Genomic DNA, 19,696 nt, shown 5'->3' with positions numbered 1-19,696 from the left:
TGCCATTTTGTTGCCCAGTCACCCAATTTTGAGAGATCCTTTTGTAGCTCTGTGCAGTCTGCCTGGGACTTAACTATCTTGAGTAGTTTTGTATCATCTGCAAATTTGCCACCTCACTGTTTACCCCTTTTTCCAGATCATTTATGAATATGTTGAATAGGACTGGGCCCAGTACAGACCTTTAGGGGACACCACTATTTACCTCTCTCCATTCTGAAAACTGACCATTTATTCCTACCCTTTGTTTCCTATCTTTTAACCAGTTACCCATCCATGAGAGGACCTTCCCTCTTATCCCATGTCTGCTTACTTTGCTTAATAGCCTTTGGTGAGGAACCTTGTTGAAGGCTTTCTGAAAATCCCAAATACACTATATTCACTGGATCCCCCTTGTCCACATGGTTGTTGACCTCCTCAAAGAATTCTAGTAGATTGGTGAGGCATGATTTCTCTTTACAAAAACCATGTTGACTATTCCCCAACAAATTATGTTCATCTGTGTGTCTGACAATTTTGTTCTTTACTATCATTTCAACCAGTTTGCCCAGTACTGAAGTTAGGCTTACCAGCCTGTAATTGCTGGGATCACCGCTGGAGCCCTTTTTAAAAATTGGCGTCACATTAGCTATCTTCCAGTCATTTGGTACAGAAGCTGATTTAAATGATAGGTTACACACTACAGTTAGTCCTGCAATTTCACATTTGAGTTCTTCAGAACTCTTGGGTGAATACCATCTGGTTCTGGTGACTTATTAGTGTTTAGTTTATCAATTTCTTCCAAAACCCTCTAGTGACATCTCAATCTGGAACAATCCCTCAGATTTATCACCTAAAAAGAATGACTCAGGTTTGGGAATCTCCCTCACCTCGTCATCTGTGAAGACTGATACAAAGAATTCATTTAGTTTCTCCGCAATGACCTTATCATCCTTGAGTGCTCCTTTAGCATCTCAGTTGTCCAGTGGCCTCACTTGTTGTTTAGCAGGCTTCCTGCTTCTGATATATTTAAAAAATGTTTTGCTATTACATATGTGTGTCTCTAAAGTGTAGGCAGAGGTGAGCAGGTTGATGGGAAAAAATCAGAGGTGGCCTGGAAGCAGAGATGACAGAAGAGACAGACTGATCATGGCATAACACAAAAAGGCAAAAGCAGTGAGAGTGACCTGCCATTTTAACTTTTTTAACTTTGTATTGTGTTTTTATTTTAGTTCTTATATTTTATACCTTCTCAACTGCGAACCATCTCAAAAATTTTTATATTTCAAATTCAGTACAATGATCTTTTCAATCATTATGCGGTAGACCGGGTTAGAAAGAGATAGAGAAGATGCCCTGAATTAAAAATATTTAAAATCAACATTTGTAACTGCTGCTTTTTTCAGTTCTTTTTGTTTTATCTTTTAATGAGACACACCTAAATAGATTTAAAATCAGATTTAACTTTTATTCTTTCTAATCTGTTACATAATTAGTCATTCTGGAAGACATTTTAAAATTGCCCAGGGCATTTAATTATGATGAAAAGCTGTTTAAATCTGATTTAGTGAATGGCCTGCATCTGGAGAAAAAGTGATAGGAAGTCACTTAAAATACAACAATGCCATTTATAATGGACTTGTGCTGGTGACTCAGTGGTTCCCAGGGAGTTATAATCTTGGCACAATTGATTTGAAATAGAACATATGAATAGGTGTTTATTGCTCACATATAATACAGTTGACAATGAAGTCATTTGAGACAGGTTACATTCTTATTATAGGCGGCGCTTTAGCGCCACCTATAGTTAAGGTTTCCTGATATTTATATTATTATTATATTAATTACATTATATTATATTACTTATTATATAGCATTATAAGAGCCAGTTTTCAGTTTCTCATAACTTTTGCCAAACTTTAACCACTTGGCCTAAAATTGTCTGTGGTAGGTATTTGCCTCAGGCTGAATTTTTGTGTGTGTAGAAAGTTTCAGCTAAAATAGTTAAACTGTTTTTAAGAACAAGATTAGGGGGAAATGCCTTTTTTTTTTTTGGCCTGTGTTAACAAAATTTTTACAGCCACTTCACTCAGAAGTTCTAGCACCTCCAAGCTTTGGTGCAGGGCTTTGAAGTTTGTTAGGGGGGTGCACTGCCAAGGTTGAGCCTTTTCTTGTTCTCATGAAAATTTGTCCAAATTTGGACAAGTTATGATCCTCTGAAAAATAGCAGTAAGCACATGCTCAGTAGAGGCTTCTTAGATTTTTAGCAGCTAAATTCCCTGAAGATTCTGCCTGCACTAGGCATGCTCCAGCCTGGGATTTAGAAGGATTTTCCTGCAATCACAGCTCTGGGCTGCTGTGCGCCATGCTGAGTTTGGGTTCAGGCACCTGAACTGAGAGCCTGTTGGGCACCAGGCAGCATGGAAGAAAAAGCTGCCTGATTGCACTGGAAGGGGGTCAAGATCTGAACCTAAGGGGAGAAGGAGAGGAGACTTGGACAAGGACCCTGGGGGAGGAGGGAAGAGACTGGGACTGGAGACTGATGGGTGGGGGAGAGAGAAATTGGGACTGGAAGTTGGCATGTTTGGGAAGCCTGGAACTGGCTAGACCAAGAGACTGGGACAAGGGGGTGGGTTAATGAGATTGTCAGTGAGGAGTCTGGGGATGGCGATAGGGACATAGTCAGTGGGAACAGAGAAAGAGGTTGGGGACAGGGAAGGTGACTGTAGGCTAAAGTGGTGGGAGGAAACATCTGATGAGGAACTGGCAGGGGATTGGACTAGGACTAGTTGGACAGGGAGCTGGTGGGGTGGGAACCGAGAACAGTTAGCCAAGGAGACTGGGACTTGGAGCAGTGAGGACATTGGGATGGGAAGTCCAGAGGGGGAGTCTAAGACTTGCTGGGCAAGGAGACTGAGACTGGAATGAGAGGCCTGAGGAGTGGAGATTGGGACTGGTTGGGTAGAACTGGTGAGAAATTTTCTGACTAATGAGACATCAGTTTTCTGAAGCAAAATGTTTAGTCTAATCTGTTAGAGATTTGACAAAACTTTAGTTGAAACACAGGCAGGTTTCCATGGTGAACCTCGGTTTCAGGTTCCATGTTTCTGGCAGGTTCCCTGCTCTGTGGCAGCTGCCCTAGGAACCTCTGCTGGAGCTGGAACTCCCAGCGTTGCTAGGCTCTGTGGCAGGGAGTCATGGGGCTGTCAGATCTGCTCACTCCACAGGAGTAGCCCGGATCATACTGATTGGGACATGGAGCTGGGACTCTAGGCTGTTGGTTTCTCTGGTCTGCAGCAGGAAGATTGCTGGGGCTCTGTATGATAACTCAAGCCATGGCTCTCAGGGCTTCCAGGGTCCTTCCTGCAGTGCTGGGAGCTTGGAAGTCCTAGGAGTGGCTTCCAGGGCCCACAGGTCTGGAGCAGGCATGCCATGCACACTGTCCTACCCCCCCAAGTGGCAGCCTGTAGGCACAGGAGTCTTGAATCCATGGGGGTCCCTGACCATGGGGCTCAAGCAAGGAGTCTAGCATCCCGGAGAGCCACAGCTCCAGCCAGGGCTACCCAGAGCTGGCAGGCTCCCTGGCACTGAGTGTTGAATTGAAATTGACATTCTTGTCAATTTGAGGGCTCCTGTTCACCCAATAGCAGCTGTGAAACTGACAAAAATATCAAATTCACATATTTTGTTTCAGGAACACCATATTTTGATATTTCTGAAATAGTTTTCAGGGAACTCCAGTTCGCTGAGAATTTTCAGTAAATTTGCTTTTGTTCCTAGTCAGAATGAAGGCAGATTAGAAAATACTAAAATTTCTAGCAAACTGAAATCCCTGAATCCCAGCTGTATGAGCAGATGCAGGGAATGGGACCAGGACAAAGAGCCAAGGTGGAGAAGAGACAGGATAAGGACAGGTGGGGAGAGATGGGGCCAAAGGGGTCATTGTAGAGAAATGGGGGAAACTATCATTTCCCAGCAGAGCACATTCCCATCCAAAACCTGGAATGGGACCCAGGATTCTGGAGTCTTACCATTCCTATGCTGTCAGCAAATATCTGTGGAACCCAGTAGCAACATGTCTCTCGATAGTGCTGGTCCACATATAGAATAACAACCAAGTATTGCTATCAGTTATTCCCTTAATGCAAGTGACAGAAGTCTGTGGTGCCTGTTCCAATCCTGACGACTCATGTGAATGTCAGTGTTTGTTTTTAACAAACTGTACAACATTACACACAAAAAGTTACATTAGAAGAAAGTTAAGGTTGTAAAGTCAAAACACTGAAAAGTTAGGAAATGCCAGAATGAAGGTTTTTTGCGCAACCTTAATTTGACCCTCTTGTGCACTGTTTTTTCCACAGGACTCCTGTCTCATTCAGTGCACAGAATGTATCGTGCTCAATTAATGACAGCTGTTCAATATTTTGTTTTCTTCGAATTTCCTCATGGGTTTTAATGGGGCTCAGCACTGTAGCATGTGAGTGTTTCACAAACAATTTATCTTAACGACAACCCTGAGATGGGGCAAGTGGTGGGCATTATTGTATCCATTTTACAGATGGAAAATTGAGGCACAGAGGGATTTACGTTAGAATTAACCACTAATTTGGGGCCCAGTTTGAGATCCTAGGACCTGATTTTTCAAAGTACTTCGTATTATATAGCACTTCATATGTTCAAAGCGCAGCTCCCTTGATTTAAGATGCAGTTGTGAGGGCTCTGAACTTCTGAAAATCAGACCACGGGGTCTCAAGTCAGGCACCCAGAAACTGAGGAACATGTTGTTAGTGATCACCTCTGGTTTGGATTAAATGACTTGCCAGGCATCACACAGGATCTCTGTGGCAGAGGCAGAGACGGAATCCACTCCACCAAAGTAGCATTCAACTGCCTTATCCATGAAACCCTCCATTTAATTCCTGTAATGCCCTTCCTCATTCACTACACACCTTCCAACTTCCGGAACAAATGAGGTAAGTATCTACAGACAACAGTCATCATTATACACCCCTGATACATCCCTAGAGCAGGTCTTTCCTGTGCACTGCATGAGAGACAGATGCTGTGGAAAAAAATAGTATGTGATCATGTAATTACAGACTTCGTCATAATACATTCACACAAGGGGGCTGAATTAAGATTGCACAGGCAACCTTAATTCGGATATTTCCTGATCATAGAATCATAGAATCTCAGGGTTGGAAGGGACCTCAGGAGGTCATCTAGTCCAACCCCCTGCTCAAAGCAGGACCAAACCCAACTAAATCATCCCAGCCAGGGCTTTGTCAAGCCTGACCTTAAAAACCTCTAAGGAAGGAGATTCCACTACCTCCCTAGGTAACCCATTCCAGTTCTTCACCACCCTACTAGTGAAAAAGTTTTTCCTAATGTCCAACCTAAACCTCCCCCTCTGCAACTTGAGACCATTACTCCTTGTTCTGTCATCTTCTACCACTGAGAACAGTCTAGATCCATCCTCTTTGGAACCCCCTTTCAGGTAGTTGAAAGCAGCTATCAAATCCCCCCTCATTCTTCTCTTCTGCAGACTAAACAATCCCAGTTCCCTCAGCCTCTCCTCATAAGTCATGTGCTCCAGCCCCCTAATCATTTTTGTTGCCCTCCGCTGGACTCTCTCCAATTTATCCACATCCTTCTTGTAGTGTGGGGCCCAAAACTGGACACAGTACTCCAAATGAGGCCTCACCAGTGCTGAGTAGAGGGGAATGATCACATCCCTCGATCTGCTGGAAATGCCCCTACTTATACAACCCAAAATGCCATTAGCCTTCTTGGCAACAAGGGCACACTGTTGACTCATATTCAGCTTTTCGTCCACCGTAACCCCTAGGTCCTTTTCTGCAGAACTGCTGCCCAGCCATTCGGTCCCTAGTCTGTAGCAGTGCATGGGATTCTTCCGTCCTAAGTGCAGGACTCTGCACTTGTCCTTGTTGAACCTCATCATATTTCTTTTGGCCCAATCCTCTAATTTGTCTTGGTCCCTCTGTATCCTATCCCTACCCTCCAGCGTATCAACCACTCCTCCCAGTTTAGTGTCATCTGCAAATTTGCTAAGGGTGCAGTCCACACCATCCTCCAGATCGTTAATGAAGATATTGAATAAAACCGGCCCCAGCACCGACCCTTGGGGCACTCCACTTGATACCAGCTGCCAACTAGACATGGAACCATTGATCACTACCCGTTGAGCCCGACCATCTAGCCAGTTTTCTATCCACCTTACCGTCCATTCATCCAGCCCATACTTCTTTAACTTGCTGGCAAGAATACTGTGGGAGACTGTATCAAAAGCTTTGCTAAAGTCCAGAAATAGCACATCCACTGCTTTCCCCTCATCCACAGAGCCGGTTATCTCATCATAGAAGGCAATTAGGTTAGTCAGGCATGACTTGCCCTTGGTGAATCCATGCTGACTGTTCCTGATCACTTTCCCCTCCTTTAAGTGGTTCAGGATTGATTCCTTGAGGACCTGTTCCATGATTTTTCCAGGGACTGAGGTGAGACTGACTGGCCTATAGTTCCCTGGATCTTCCTTCTTCCCTTTTTTAAAGATGGGCACTATATTAGCTTTTTTCCAGTCGTCCGGGACCTCCCCCGATCGCCATGATTTTTCAAAGATAATGGCCAATGGCTCTGCAATCTCATCGGCCAACTCCTTTAGCACCCTCGGATGCAGCGCATCCGGCCCCAGGGACTTGTGCTCGTCCAGCTTTCCTAAATAGTCCTGAACTACTTCTTTCTCCACAGAGAGCTGGCCACCTCCTCCCCATACCATGCTGCAGAGTGCAGCTGTCTGGGAGCTGACCTTGTCTGTGAAGACAGAGGCAAAAAAAGCATTGAGTACACTAGCTTTCTCCACATCCTCTGTCACTAGGTTCCCTCCCTCATTCAGCAAGGGGCCCACACTTTCCTTGACTTTCTTCCTGTTGCTAACTGATATGTGAGTGGTTGACTTTGCAGCCACAATGTTCTTCTAACATAGCTTTTCATATAATATATGTGCACACATACACAGTTTCATATGTACACCCACATACACCCTTCCCCTGCACTGGAGAAACACTCCAATTCTGCTGAGTGTGGCCTTCTATAGATCTGGAGGTGGAATTAGGATTTGCTCCTGAGTGTATGGAATGGTAGCTTCCACAACAGTGAAGATTATATCTGAACTAAATGGATGTATCTCAAATTGGAGATCCAGCAGACAGACCAGACAGTGATATATTTTTCCTCTGTGTTGTTGTGGCTGAGCCAGTATGAAATGGATTTTTAAATCTTTGCTTTAATGGCTTCAGCACTTTCATTTAAACTTTAGTCTTTGGCTGCTGGTGCACAAACAGAGAATCACCACAAAAACAAGCTTTTTCAGAGATGATCTCTCGGGCCTGGTCTACACTAGGAGTTTATGTCGAATTTAGCAGCATTAATTCGATTTAACCGTGCAACCGTCCACACCAGGAAGCTAATTAGTTCGACCTAGAGGGCTCTTTAGTTCGAATTCGGTACTCCACCCCGACGAGGGGAGTAGCGCTAAATTCGACATGGCTATGTCGAGTTAGCCTATGTGTGGACGGAAATCGACCTTAGTAGCTCCGGGAGCTATCCCACAGTGCACCACTGTGTTGACGCTCTGGACAGCAGTCCGAGCTCAGATGTTCTGATTAGCCATACAGGAAAAGCCCCGGGAAAATTTGAATTCCTTTTCCTGTCTGGCCATTTTGAATCTCAGTTCCTGGTTGGACATCGGGGCGAGCTCAGCAGCACCGGCAGCGATACAGAGCTCTCCAGCAGAGGAGTCCATGCAATCTCAGAGTAGAAAGAGGGCCCCAGCATGGACTGACCGGGAAGTCTTGGATCTGATTGCTGTGTGGGGCGATGAGTCTGTGCTTTCGGAGCTGCGCTCCAAAAAACGGAATGCAAAGACCTACGAGAAGGTCTCCAAAGCCATGGCACTCAGAGGATACAGCCGGGATGCAACGCAGTGCCGCGTGAAAATCAAGGACCTGAGACAAGGCTACCAAAAAATCAAAGCGGCAAACGGACGCTCCAGAGCCTAGCCCCAGACATGCCGCTTCTACGAGGCACTGCATGCCATTCTCGTGGGTCTGCCACCACTGCCCCACCAGTGACCGTGGACTCTGAGGATGGGATAGTGTCGACGGGCAGTTTCTCGGCGATGTTCGCGGATGGGGAAGATGAGGAAGGGTTTGTGGAGGACGAGGCAGGCGACAGCGCTTACAATACTGCTTTCCCCGACAGCCAGGATCTCTTCATCAGCCTCACAGAGATCCCCTACCAACCCTCCCCGGCCGTTAACCCGGACTCTGAATCAGGGGAAGGATCAGTCGGTAAGTGCTATAAACATGTAAACATTTATTTTTTTAAAAACAGGAATAAAAACTATATGAAAAGAAGGTCAATACATATAGGGATCGAACAGAAATCCTCTTGGGACAGTTCCACGAAGCTCTCGTAGAGGTACTCGAAAAGCCTCCGCAGGAGGTTCCTGGGGAGAGGTGCCTTATTGGGTGCTCCGTGGAAGCACACTCTTCCGCGCCAGGCCATCCTGAGGTACAGTGGGAGCATTGCCTCCACGAGCATGGCAGCATAGGGCCCTGGTCTGTGCAGGGTTTCACGCAGCATGCGCTCTCTGTCTCTCCTAGTGACCCGCCTCAGGGTGATCTCGTTCGGCGACTGCTGCATCTAATTAGGGGAATTAGTGTAATGTTACTATTGGGAATGCTTCACTTTTCCTTTGCATAACAATGACCGTCGTTTAACAGTCACGTAGTGGAGGCTGCAGAGGGAAAGCATACAGGGATCTTTCCCGGGGACAGCCGCGAGGGGGTGGAACAGGGTCAGAGTTTATGCTTTCCAGATTGCCTGCAGCAGGAGGGCACTGCTATCCATTAACTGTTAAGCAGCCTAAAGTTTATGGCTTACCAGGCCTGGCTGCTACACGGATTCTGCTGTCCTGCCCCGCTTGTCCGATCTCCAGTGCAAGACCGCAGGCAATGAAAGCGAATGCCGAAAATTCGAACTTGTCCTGAGAGCACATGAGATAGGTGCCCTGTATGGTCTTGTTCACAGAAACTGAGTAGACTGTGTTCAGTGTTCGCAAACATGTGTCTTTGCAAGGAAATCACTTCCTTTTTCCCATCACACAGCTGCGGCTCTTTCCCGAACTGCCCCGGCATCCCCCTCACAGAGGCTGGTGCATATTAGGCGGCAAAAGAAAAAGACTCGGGACGAGATGTTCGCTGAACTGATGGCCTGCTCCAGAGCCGAGGCGGCCCAGCAGAGCCAGTGGAGGGAGACCCTCTCTCAGCAGCAGCGCTCACACAGCGAACGGGAGGACAGGTGGCGGCAGGAAGACCAGCAGGTGACTCAAACGCTGCTTGGACTAATGAGGGAGCAAACGGACACGCTCCGGCGCCTTGTGGATGTTCTGCAGGACCGCAGGCAGGAGCAGAGAGCCCCCCTGAACTGTATCTGCAACCGCCCTCCCCCGCCACAAAGTCCTGTCCCCCCCTCACCCAAAATCACAAGAAGGAGGGGCGCTATGGGCCATTAAAACTGTCACTCCACCCCAGCAGAGCGCTCATGTACCAAACAGCTCTCATTCCCTAAAGTATGAGAATTGCTTCCCTTCCTGGCTCACCCAATCCAAAATACCAGTTTCATCCCCCAACTGTGTAGTTGAATATTAAAAATAGTTTGCTGTTCATTACTGTTTCCGTCATGTTTCTTTGCAGAAGACTTTATGTGAAGGGGAGATAGGGGCTTGTTAATTGCATAGGACAGCCACCATTACCAGGGTACAGACATAGGGGCAGGATCAACAGCAGGTCACACACAGAGTGCAGTCACTAGGCACCCTAGTGCAGTCACTAGGCACCGGGTCACTCTGGGAGGTGTCTGCTGCCCCAGGTCAGTCTGGGAGGTGTATGCTGCCCCAGGGTCCGAGCGCCTGGCATCCACAAATAGCAAGGCAGGCTGCCCTTACCATGCCCTTCCACCCTAGCCATGAACCTCTCCGATGCCCTGAGCACCAGCCAGAGCCATCATCCCCCTACACCTACTCACCCTTCCCACACACCCCTCACCCCTTCCTGCAAACCCACCCCTTCCTGCACACCCTCCTGTAACCGTCCTCCCCCCCAGAGACCGCTGTAGGAGCAGGAGCCTGTCAGTCCTTGAGTGTAGAAGCGGTCTGTACATCACTGCACACCGTACCCACCACAGTCTGCGTCCCTGTTTGAACCCTTTAACGCGAATTCGTTAGTAAAGAAAACTTTGTTAATTAAAAATATTCCAATAACTTTATTTTTAAACGTCTGTTGGAAGGGGGGAAACCTGGTGAACGGGGTATGTAACCGCTGAAAAAAGTCAATAGTAACTGAAACAGGGGCAGGTTCAGCTTCTCTGTAAAGAGACTGGACAGTCATAGGTTACCCTGCTCTCTGAGGAACCTAGCTTTCAAAGCCTCCCGGATGCACAGCGCTTCCCGCTGGGCTCTTCTAATCGCACGGGTGTCTGGCTGAGCGTAATCAGCAGCCAGGCGATTTGCCTCAACCTCCCATCCCGCCATAAAGGTCTCCCCCTTGCTCTCACAGAGATTGTGGAGCACACAGCAAGCTGCAATAACAATGGGGATATTGGTTTCGCTGAGATTCGAGCGAGTCAGTAAGCTCCTCCATCTCCCCTTGAGACGTCCAAAAGCACACTCCACCACCATTCTGCACTTGCTCAGCCGGTAGTTGAAGAGTTCCTTGTCACTGTCCAAGGCGCCTGTATAGGGCTTCATGAGCCAGGGCATTAGCGGGTAGGCTGGGTCCCCGAGGATCACTGTAGGCATCTGCACATCCCCAACAGTTATTTTGTGGTCCGGGAAGAAACTACCTTCCTGCAGGCGTCTAAACAGACAAGAGTTCCTGAAAACACACACGTCATGAACCTTGCCCGGCCACCCGACGTAGATGTTGGTAAAACGTCCCCTATGGTCCACCAGTGCTTGCAGCACAATTGAAAAGTAGCCCTTTCGGTTAATATACTGGCTGGCCTGGTGGGCCGGTCCCAGGATAGGGATGTGAGTTCCATCTATAGCCCCACCGCAGTTTGGGAATCCCATCGTGGCGAAGCCATCTATGACGACCTGGACGTTTCCCAGGGTCACTACCTTTGAGAGCAGTAGGTCAACGATTGCGTGGGCTACTTGCATCACAGCAACCCCCACGGTAGATTTGCCCACGCCAAAGTGGTTCGCTACTGACCGGTAGCTGTCTGGCATTGCAAGTTTCCAGAGGGCTATGGCCACTCGCTTCTGCACACTCAGGGCTGCTCGCATCCGGGTGTCCTGGCGCTTCAGGGCAGGGGCCAGCAAGTCACACAGTTCAAGGAAAGTGCACTTACGCATCCTGAAGTTTCGCAGCCACTGTGATTCATCCCAGACCAGCAGCACTATGTGGTCCCACCAGTCCGTGCTTGTTTCCCGGGCCCAGAATCGCCGTCCCATAGCATGAACGTGACCCATTGCCACCATGATCTCCGCGGCGCGGGATCCCGTGCTTTGTGAGAGGTCTGTGCCACTCTCACACTTCATGACCTCACCGCGCTGCCGGAGCCTCCTCGCCCGATTTCTCAGCAGCTGACTGTGGAAGAGGTGGACGATAAGGTGCGAGGAGTTGACAACAGCCATAAGTGCAGCGATGATCGCAGCGGGCTCCATGCTCGCAGTGCTGTGGCGTCCGTGCTGTCACTGACCAGAAAAGTGCGCTAACAGATTTCCCGCTGGCGCTTTCAGGGACGGAGGGCAGGAGTGACGGTTGAATGACGACAGTTACCCAAAACCGCCCTCGACACATTTTTCCCCCAGCAGGCATTGGGGGGCTCTACCCAGCATTCCAATGGGAAGCGGGGACTGCGGGAACTGTGGGATAGCTGCCCAGAATGCACCGCTTCCAGTGTCGACGCTTGCCCCGTTAGTGTGGACTCACAAAGTCGAATTAGTGTCCTTAGTGTGGATACACAAATTCGACTTCATAAGGTCGAATCCACAAATTCGACCTAAGTTAAATCTAGCTACTCTTGTAGTGTAGACATACCCTCAGATAAGCTCCCCCAAAACAGTTCCAGGAGTAGAATGAGTTTCTGAAAGACTCCACAGGGATGGAATCTCAGTGAGTTTACAACAAAATCTTTGTAATAAAAGACCAAGAGAATGTATTGATTTTCCAGCTGGCACTCAAGCATGCTGGAGTGGCATTGCTCCTGGACATGACACTTACTCATTTTATGCTAACAACTAACCATTTATATGTTGTGCAGCCTGGTGACAGCAGGAGGAGTTCTGACCCAACTGACTTCTAGGTTGCCACGATCAGCTTCCCCATGCTGGATTGTCTTAATAATATATTGTTCAGTTGGTGTGTGCAAAGTATTCAAAGCTATATGTGCAAAAATATATTTGCTGTATAGGGTTTTTAGAAAGGGCAAAAAATACGCTTGCCACAAAGATGCAGTAGTGAAAAGGAGGTGTCTATCTGGCTATTAGGATTTCATTGTGTTTATCGTATTGTATCGGTTTTGTTAGGACACCTACAGCCATTAGCAGGAATGGGTTTTATCTGAAATCCAGATAAATAAAATAATGACTAAAAGCTTTCATGCTGGTTCAATTGTTTTTGAACATTACAAGGATAATCTAGGGTTCTTCCTTCTGCCCAAGACTGTTCAGCAGTGCCTCTGAAATGGCAGCCCTCATGTGTTGTCTGTGGAAAACCTGTCAGAACAAAATATAAGTTTTAATGCATATTGGGGTTAACATTATTCACATAACATTTTCAGGAGAACGCCAGTAGTCTTGAGCTACTGAAAGCACAAATCATCCACAGTGGAAACATGCTAGTTATGTAGACGTCCATTTGCTTAGCAGTGTGAATTCTATTTGCTTCTGGAGTATTTATTGCTTCAGAACTTCTTGCTCTGAACATTCTTCCATAGCTCTCTGAGTTGTGCTTTGTTGAGGATGGGTAGCCTACAAGATAAGTTGTTCCCCAACTTTTTATATAGCATTTTGCCCCATTTCCACATGTTGATCACAGATGATGATGTGATTTAGACTTTGATTATAACTCTGCACACTTGGACACAAGCTTTTGTAGGATTAGAGGAAAAAATGACTATACTGCACTTTACTCCATTTATTGTCAATGCCAAGTTAAAATGGAGGCTGTCATACCAAGATCTGATTAACTGGCTACATTGGAATGCTGAGACACCAGTCATGGAACTTGGCAGATAGCACTTTACATGTCATCATGAAATCCTCCACCTGTCCTCAATCTCTGCTGTACTTCCCTACCCAGAAAAATCTGTGGAATTTTGGAATCCTCACTTCTTGTGGATTTATGTAAAAATCCAAATAAGGTATTAATTCCATCCTTTGAGAGTTCAGATTGGCTGGATCAAAATTTTAAAACAAATTGAAAGAAGCTTTGTAGGTTTACATTTTGTCCCATTGCTTTCTGAAACATGTATTACATGTGAGGATTAGAACCATGTTGCTTTAATTTAACATTTTTACTATGTTAACTAATAACTTTATAGCCATCTTTCTACTGATATTTTCAATTTATTTTTGTTTTTAAGTTAGCAAAACATCAACTAAAGGGCAAATTGCAGCTGGGGAATGCATACATAAATCCAGTGAAATCAATAGAGTTGCACCTATTTACACCACAATGGAATTTAGCTTGAACTATTAAACTGCATTTCTTCAAATTGTTTTTTAAGAATGTAGCTAAATCTGACATGTTGTATAGAGCAGATTTTTTAAAATATTTGTGGTAATTCATATTAAGTGGATTAAAACTGTTTTTATTTATTTATTTTGTAGCAACTTGAATTAGTGGAACCGAGTGGGTGGATTCATGTTCCTTTAACTGATTCTCATAAGAAGCCTATTCGCACATTTATGATTCAGATTGCTGTTTTAGCCAATCATCAGAATGGAAGAGACACTCACATGAGACAAATTAAAGTGTACACCCCAGTGGAAGAAAGCTCTATTGGTAAATTTCCTAGATGTACAACAATTGATTTCATGATGTATCGCTCTATAAGATGAATCTTCTTATGAAGAAACAATAAAAGTGATTTTGTTATCAGTTTTGTTTCAAATATCTTTTCCTGTTAAAAATGTGACAGCACTTACTCTTGTGGAATTCTCTCTCTATAACTTTAACTTTTTTGTGTGTAACTTTAATCTGTTTTGAGTTGTGCTGTTTTTTTATTTCTAATCTGCTTTCGATAGTCACATTTTCTGTTAATTGTATTTACAAAGGCTGTAGGAGGTTTTTAGATTTTCAAAATGTGTATAAAAACTTTCTCCTTTGCTACGAAATGGATAACCATGGTTCACATAACATGTATATTCTTTTTTTCCAGGTGGTTTCTCCATTTGTTGATAATGTATTAGAATACTTCATGGCATGACTGCATATTGTGGTTGGGTCCGTCCAAAACAGCTGTGTTTTAATTAGGTGTATTTTTAATGGATTATTACTACTGTATTTTTTTCTGGGTACGGGATGTTCATTCTTTTAAGAGGGTTCTTTATGTCTTTGAAATGACTCCACTGTGGTATTGTGCATGACTTGTTTCTGGTGAGAAATGTATTTAACTGGGTTTTTATTCTAATAGGTCTCGATGTAGGTTTCATTTTTTTGTATAACTGAAAAAATTGAAATCTAGAAGGAAAGTGAATATTTCTAACTGTATTTTATATTGTCCTGTCATTACAGATATAATGTATCCATTACATCATTGTAATGTAACAATAGACATTCCAGGAATGCACAGGCAACATTCCTTAGCATTGCTTCCTGGCACCCTTTGAAGTCCCATGGATCACATAAAATAGTAAGAATTCAAATAAAAATCTGTATAAATCTGAGCAATGTTATACTTAAATTTTTCTTAGAAGAAAAAAAGATAAGCAATTTTGAAATAAAAAACACCACAAGGCAAACAAGAAACGCGTGCATGGCCTATTTATAACTAATGGAAGCACGTAATCTTATTTTTAATGGGTTTTTGCATTCTTATTGTTCGTTGGTTACACTGTGATTTAAAAAAAGCGAGACCAGAAAACTAACAATTTTCCTTTTAAAATCTGATATATGTGGGTGGAATTTTTAAAAGCTGTCATCATTTATCCAACTCTATCCACCGCTTCAAAAAAAACAAAAAAACAAAAAACCAGAACACACTGGTAAATTCCTATTTGTTGCAATGGGAGCAAAATTAGGACAAAACATTTGAAAATCACACTGCAAATAATTAAAATTAAATTGGGAAGCATGGGCAAGGCGATGTGATAAGAGGCTAAGAAAACATGGGTGAAGACTAGAGGAAGGGCAGAGGAAGAAAGAAGGCACAGGAATGACGAGAGCAGGGAGATAAAAAAAAATCAGAAATGTAACAGAGATCAGTTTTATGTAACTGTATATTACATTAAATAATGTGCTACCATAAACGTGCAAATTCATCTCTGGTTGAACTCTACTGCCTTTAGTGCAGTAACATTAGGAATTAATTTTCCCCGTTACGGACCTGATTCCAAGCCGACATGGATAGTAATTTAGAAACACCATATTGGCATGTTCCTACCCCAGTCCTGAATTCAGGCTACTATTCCTACTAAAGAACCCACCTGTTGTTCACAACCATAAGTCTGGTCATTTATTTAGTAGTAGATTGGATGCAAACAATGGGCAAAGAAAAGAAAATAATTATTATTGACTTCAGGAGAAAACTGGATTTGGCCACAGATAAAACTCCCATTAATTTTGGTGGTAGGTAGATGAGGTACTGTTGTCATTCACCAAGTTTCAGCCAGTTTCATAGATTACATTTAGTGTCAAATACTTGCTCTGCACCCCTATTCAGTTCTATGAATCAAAGATGCCAAATAACATACTGTGGGATGCAACCTACTTGTTTTTCTTTCCATTTTCTTATTCTACAGATTACTTTTTCTCTCACATATTAGGCAAACTTATCCAGTTATTTTATTAACAATAACAGCTAATTAATAGTTGTCAAGAGAAAGGTGTATATTTGTTAAAAATGCACTGTCCTTAAAATATTTAATAAAGTCATGAAAAAATTTATGGAAAATAAAATAGAGTGCACAATGCATCCTTGCTATGTGCTATAAAGCCACCCTTCTTGGCCTCACAGCTCCATTAAAGGTAATCATGAACCCGTGTTCTGCAACACTTAGTTCTTTAGCTTCGGGAAACTTCCTTTGCAGCATTCTGCAGTGTATTATAGTTGTACAAAGTTGTGTTTTATTATGTACATCAGTAATATATGTCTTTCCCCACTCTCTTAATTTCCATTCAAAAAGGGACAAATCCTGAAAATCAGAACTGACTGTATAAATCATCCCCATGGCTTGTAGAGCAACTTCATGGCTGCAAGTGAGCACTGTGATGAGCCGGGATGAGATATGGGTGAGATTTTTCAAAGGTACCTAAGTGAACTGGGAACACAAATTCCAGTGAAACTCAATGGGACTTGTGCTCCTAACTAGCACACTTTTGAAAATCACACCCTTCTGGCTTTAGGTTGCAGAAGCTTGTATTCTTGCTCAGCATTGGGCAGTAGACGCTGTGGTATCAAATCTAACAGCCCAGTCCTATTTCGTATGCTCTTGCATTGCCACAGCCAGACATGTCCTTGGAGCTGCAGAGGGTAAGCCATGGTTCCATGCCACATAGGCAGGATTTGCCCCCACAATGGAAAACTTTTATTCATGCAGCAGTGGAGTGCGGCATCAGCCTTGGTGTCTTAGCCAGATTCCAAATTTGTTGATTATCCTGCTAGCCTTTGTACCATTTGCAGGTTCAAATTGGATGTAATGTCCTTTGATACCTGTGCTAAACTGTAATGTTAAATTTCACTCCTTGCAGTGGCTACACTTACATGGTGGTGGTTTATGTAATTCTCTGTGTAAAGTTTATACAATACTTTAGTAGACATTTGAGGTGATCTGGGATCTATAGGCTGAAAGCCCTTGTATAGATGCAAGAATATTATGATTATACATTACAAATATTTTTTTTCTTGCTCTTTGATATGCAGCATCAGGGCAAACAAATACAAATGACCATTCTAAACCCTTCTTATAAGGTCAGTACATGTTTAAATCTTTAATGTATTATAGTTAATGTAAGCACACTGACTTGCTGCAGATTGGCTTCTGAGGAAAATGGCTTCGAAACAGAGGTGTCTGTTGTGGTGTTTTGATTGGTACTGGATTGGTTTTATTTATCTTAGGTCCTCAAGTGCCTTTCTGCCTTCCTATTTATTTTGAAATAAACACAACCACTGTTCTGTAGACATGAAAATGGCAAGATTTGATAAGGGAACACATGTAATTCCCCCCCCCCATAACCAACCCTCCAAAAAGGCATCAACAGTCTCATGTTCTCGGACAAACCTAATTAGGATGTTAGGAGCACACAATAGGTATTGAGCAATATTATAAATTGTTTCTATGGTTTTTTATGTTGCCTACTAATGAATTTGAATTTGTATAATTGGGTAAAAACTAATAATAGGGATAACATTTTTTTACTCCAGACACTGATCTGTGCCCTAGGCATAAGTGTCATACCTCTTAGTTGTCTTCTGTGACCTTTCATTGAAAAAACTGGAATACCGAATTGCATCAACAAAGGGAGAAAATCAACAACTGGCTGTGTTTTCCTTACAAGGCGATATTGGACATTTGAAACAGAATTGATAATGGGAGATAATTTGCTAGCTCAAAATATTATTTCTTATTTAATTTTGTGGACTTCACCAACAGGCTGGTCAATAAACCACTTATCCTCCTGTGTGTTATTTGTTACTTTAAAATGACCAAACAACACAAGCATTTACAGAACTTACTGTGTGGTGTATTCTAGAAGTAATGACACTACACTGTAAACCACAATATTGTTAGATCAGTGTTTGACTTACTATAGCTGAAAAACCTCCAAAACAAACAGCATGCCCAAAAGTTCGAATGATGAAATATAGTGATACTTGGTCTTAAATAACTTTGGTACCTGGGAGATAGAGGGTTATAAAAAGACCAAAAACCTCACAAAGGTGTATCCTACAAAGAACAGTGCAGAACACTCCTGTCTGTGCCTTCTCCCCCCATCCCAGCTGCCATGGTTGGGAGCCAGGGCTGGTGCTGGAGCCACAGTCGGGGCCAAGGCTGGGGCTGGAACCACAGCAAGCCTGGGAGCCAGGTGGCAAGGCCAGGGCTATGCCTGGGAGCAGGTCTGGGGCTGGGAGTGGAGCCATGGGTCCGAGGCTGGGGCCGTAGTTGGGGTGGGGTAGGGATGCAGCTGGGGGTAGAGCAGGGCTGGTGGTGCTCCATCCCTGCTGCCTGTGTTGGCTGGCCTGGGCCCCCACTAGCTCCCCCCAAATGTTCCTCCATGCCCCGCTAGGGTGGCGCATCCCGCAGTTTTGGGACCACTGTTTTAGAGGTTTATGGAGAGCCAGTTGAGTGAGGCTACTCAAACACTGATAGCATCTTTATAAAAGTGATGTGTCTAACAATGAATTGTGCTAAATATTACATCTAACATTCAATAATGGGCTAATATTCTACACTAAGTCATTCTTGACTAATTTATGCTTTTCTCTAAAAGATGTTTCAAGCAATATTTTATAGGTGTATCCCCATATATCAAGCTTCGGTTGCTTTCTTATAGTCAGTCATTTTGATTAGGGAGCAGACATCTTGGTTCAACAGTAACATTTCTTTCTACAAAGATGACCATTTAGTAGTCTGACTAGCTATCTCACAAGTGTCATTGTGAAGGTTTTGCACAAATGCATTGTACCTCCATATTTAGGTTTCTTATATTCAGCTCCAATCACAAAGTCTTCCCTGTAGGCCCATAAATAACCCCAAACTGTTTTTACAGGCCTTTGCTATAAAGCTAGATATCCTCTTTACACTGGCACTCCTCTCCAACTGGAGATCAAGATTTTAACAGATGATTTCCTGTTATTACTGTAGCAGTATCAAAATCTGATCACTTACCATGTAGCATGCTGTCCAAGAAACTGAAGCAAGGAGTTCAGCCAGCTGTTTGTTTTTCAAGTGTTATAACATTTTAAAGAATCGTATGTTAAGTAGATGCCCAGAGTAATACTGTCAGGAACAGGAGGTGGAGCCAGGAGGCCACCTGTGTTGCATGATGATCTATTGCAGCCCAGTCAGAGCATCTGATATTCTATCGTCCCCTGTGATTAATATATATGAGTTGAAAGTGGAGGGAAGGATCTATACTGATTCATTTGTAAAAGGTGAACAAACTTCTCTTTATTTTGTTGATTTGTTAATGAAACAATATAGAAAAAAGCAGACAACAGTTAAAAAATAAAAACAAAGTCAACAAAAATAAAAAAAAAAAAAAATCTTATTTAATTTTGTGGACTTCACCAACAGGCTGGTCAATAAACCACTTATCCTCCTCTGTGTTATTTGTTACTTTAAAATGACCAAACAACACAAGCATTTACAGAACTTACTGTGTGGTGTATTCTAGAAGTAATGACACTACACTGTAAACCACAATATTGTTAGATCAGTGTTTGACTTACTATAGCTGAAAAACCTCCAAAA

The 19,696-nt window shown here is 43.7% G+C and overlaps 1 protein-coding gene across 6 annotated transcripts in view; it reads left to right on the top strand.

Annotated features, from left to right (window-relative positions):
• The window catches only part of ANAPC10 (anaphase promoting complex subunit 10), a 96,331-nt gene that overhangs the window by 61,399 nt on the left and 15,236 nt on the right, over positions 1 to 19,696 (top strand). For 3 of the 6 annotated variants that reach the window (XM_039539365.1, XM_039539364.1, XM_039539363.1), the window contains exons 5-6: positions 13,892 to 14,066; positions 14,799 to 14,908. In XM_039539365.1, coding sequence (XP_039395299.1) covers positions 13,892 to 14,066; positions 14,799 to 14,893 — 270 coding nt within the window. In that variant the 3' untranslated portion in view covers positions 14,894 to 14,908. Of the gene's footprint in view, positions 1 to 13,891; positions 14,067 to 14,798; positions 14,951 to 17,145; positions 17,194 to 19,696 lie in introns of those variants that run through there. The other 3 variants (XR_005598757.1, XM_039539361.1, XM_039539369.1) reach the window with 3 other exon arrangements.

Source organism: Mauremys reevesii, linkage group 5, assembly GCF_016161935.1.
Source record: "Mauremys reevesii isolate NIE-2019 linkage group 5, ASM1616193v1, whole genome shotgun sequence".
NCBI classification, from domain to species: Eukaryota; Metazoa; Chordata; order Testudines; family Geoemydidae; genus Mauremys; species Mauremys reevesii.
This window is presented reverse-complemented; position numbering and strand designations above follow the sequence as displayed.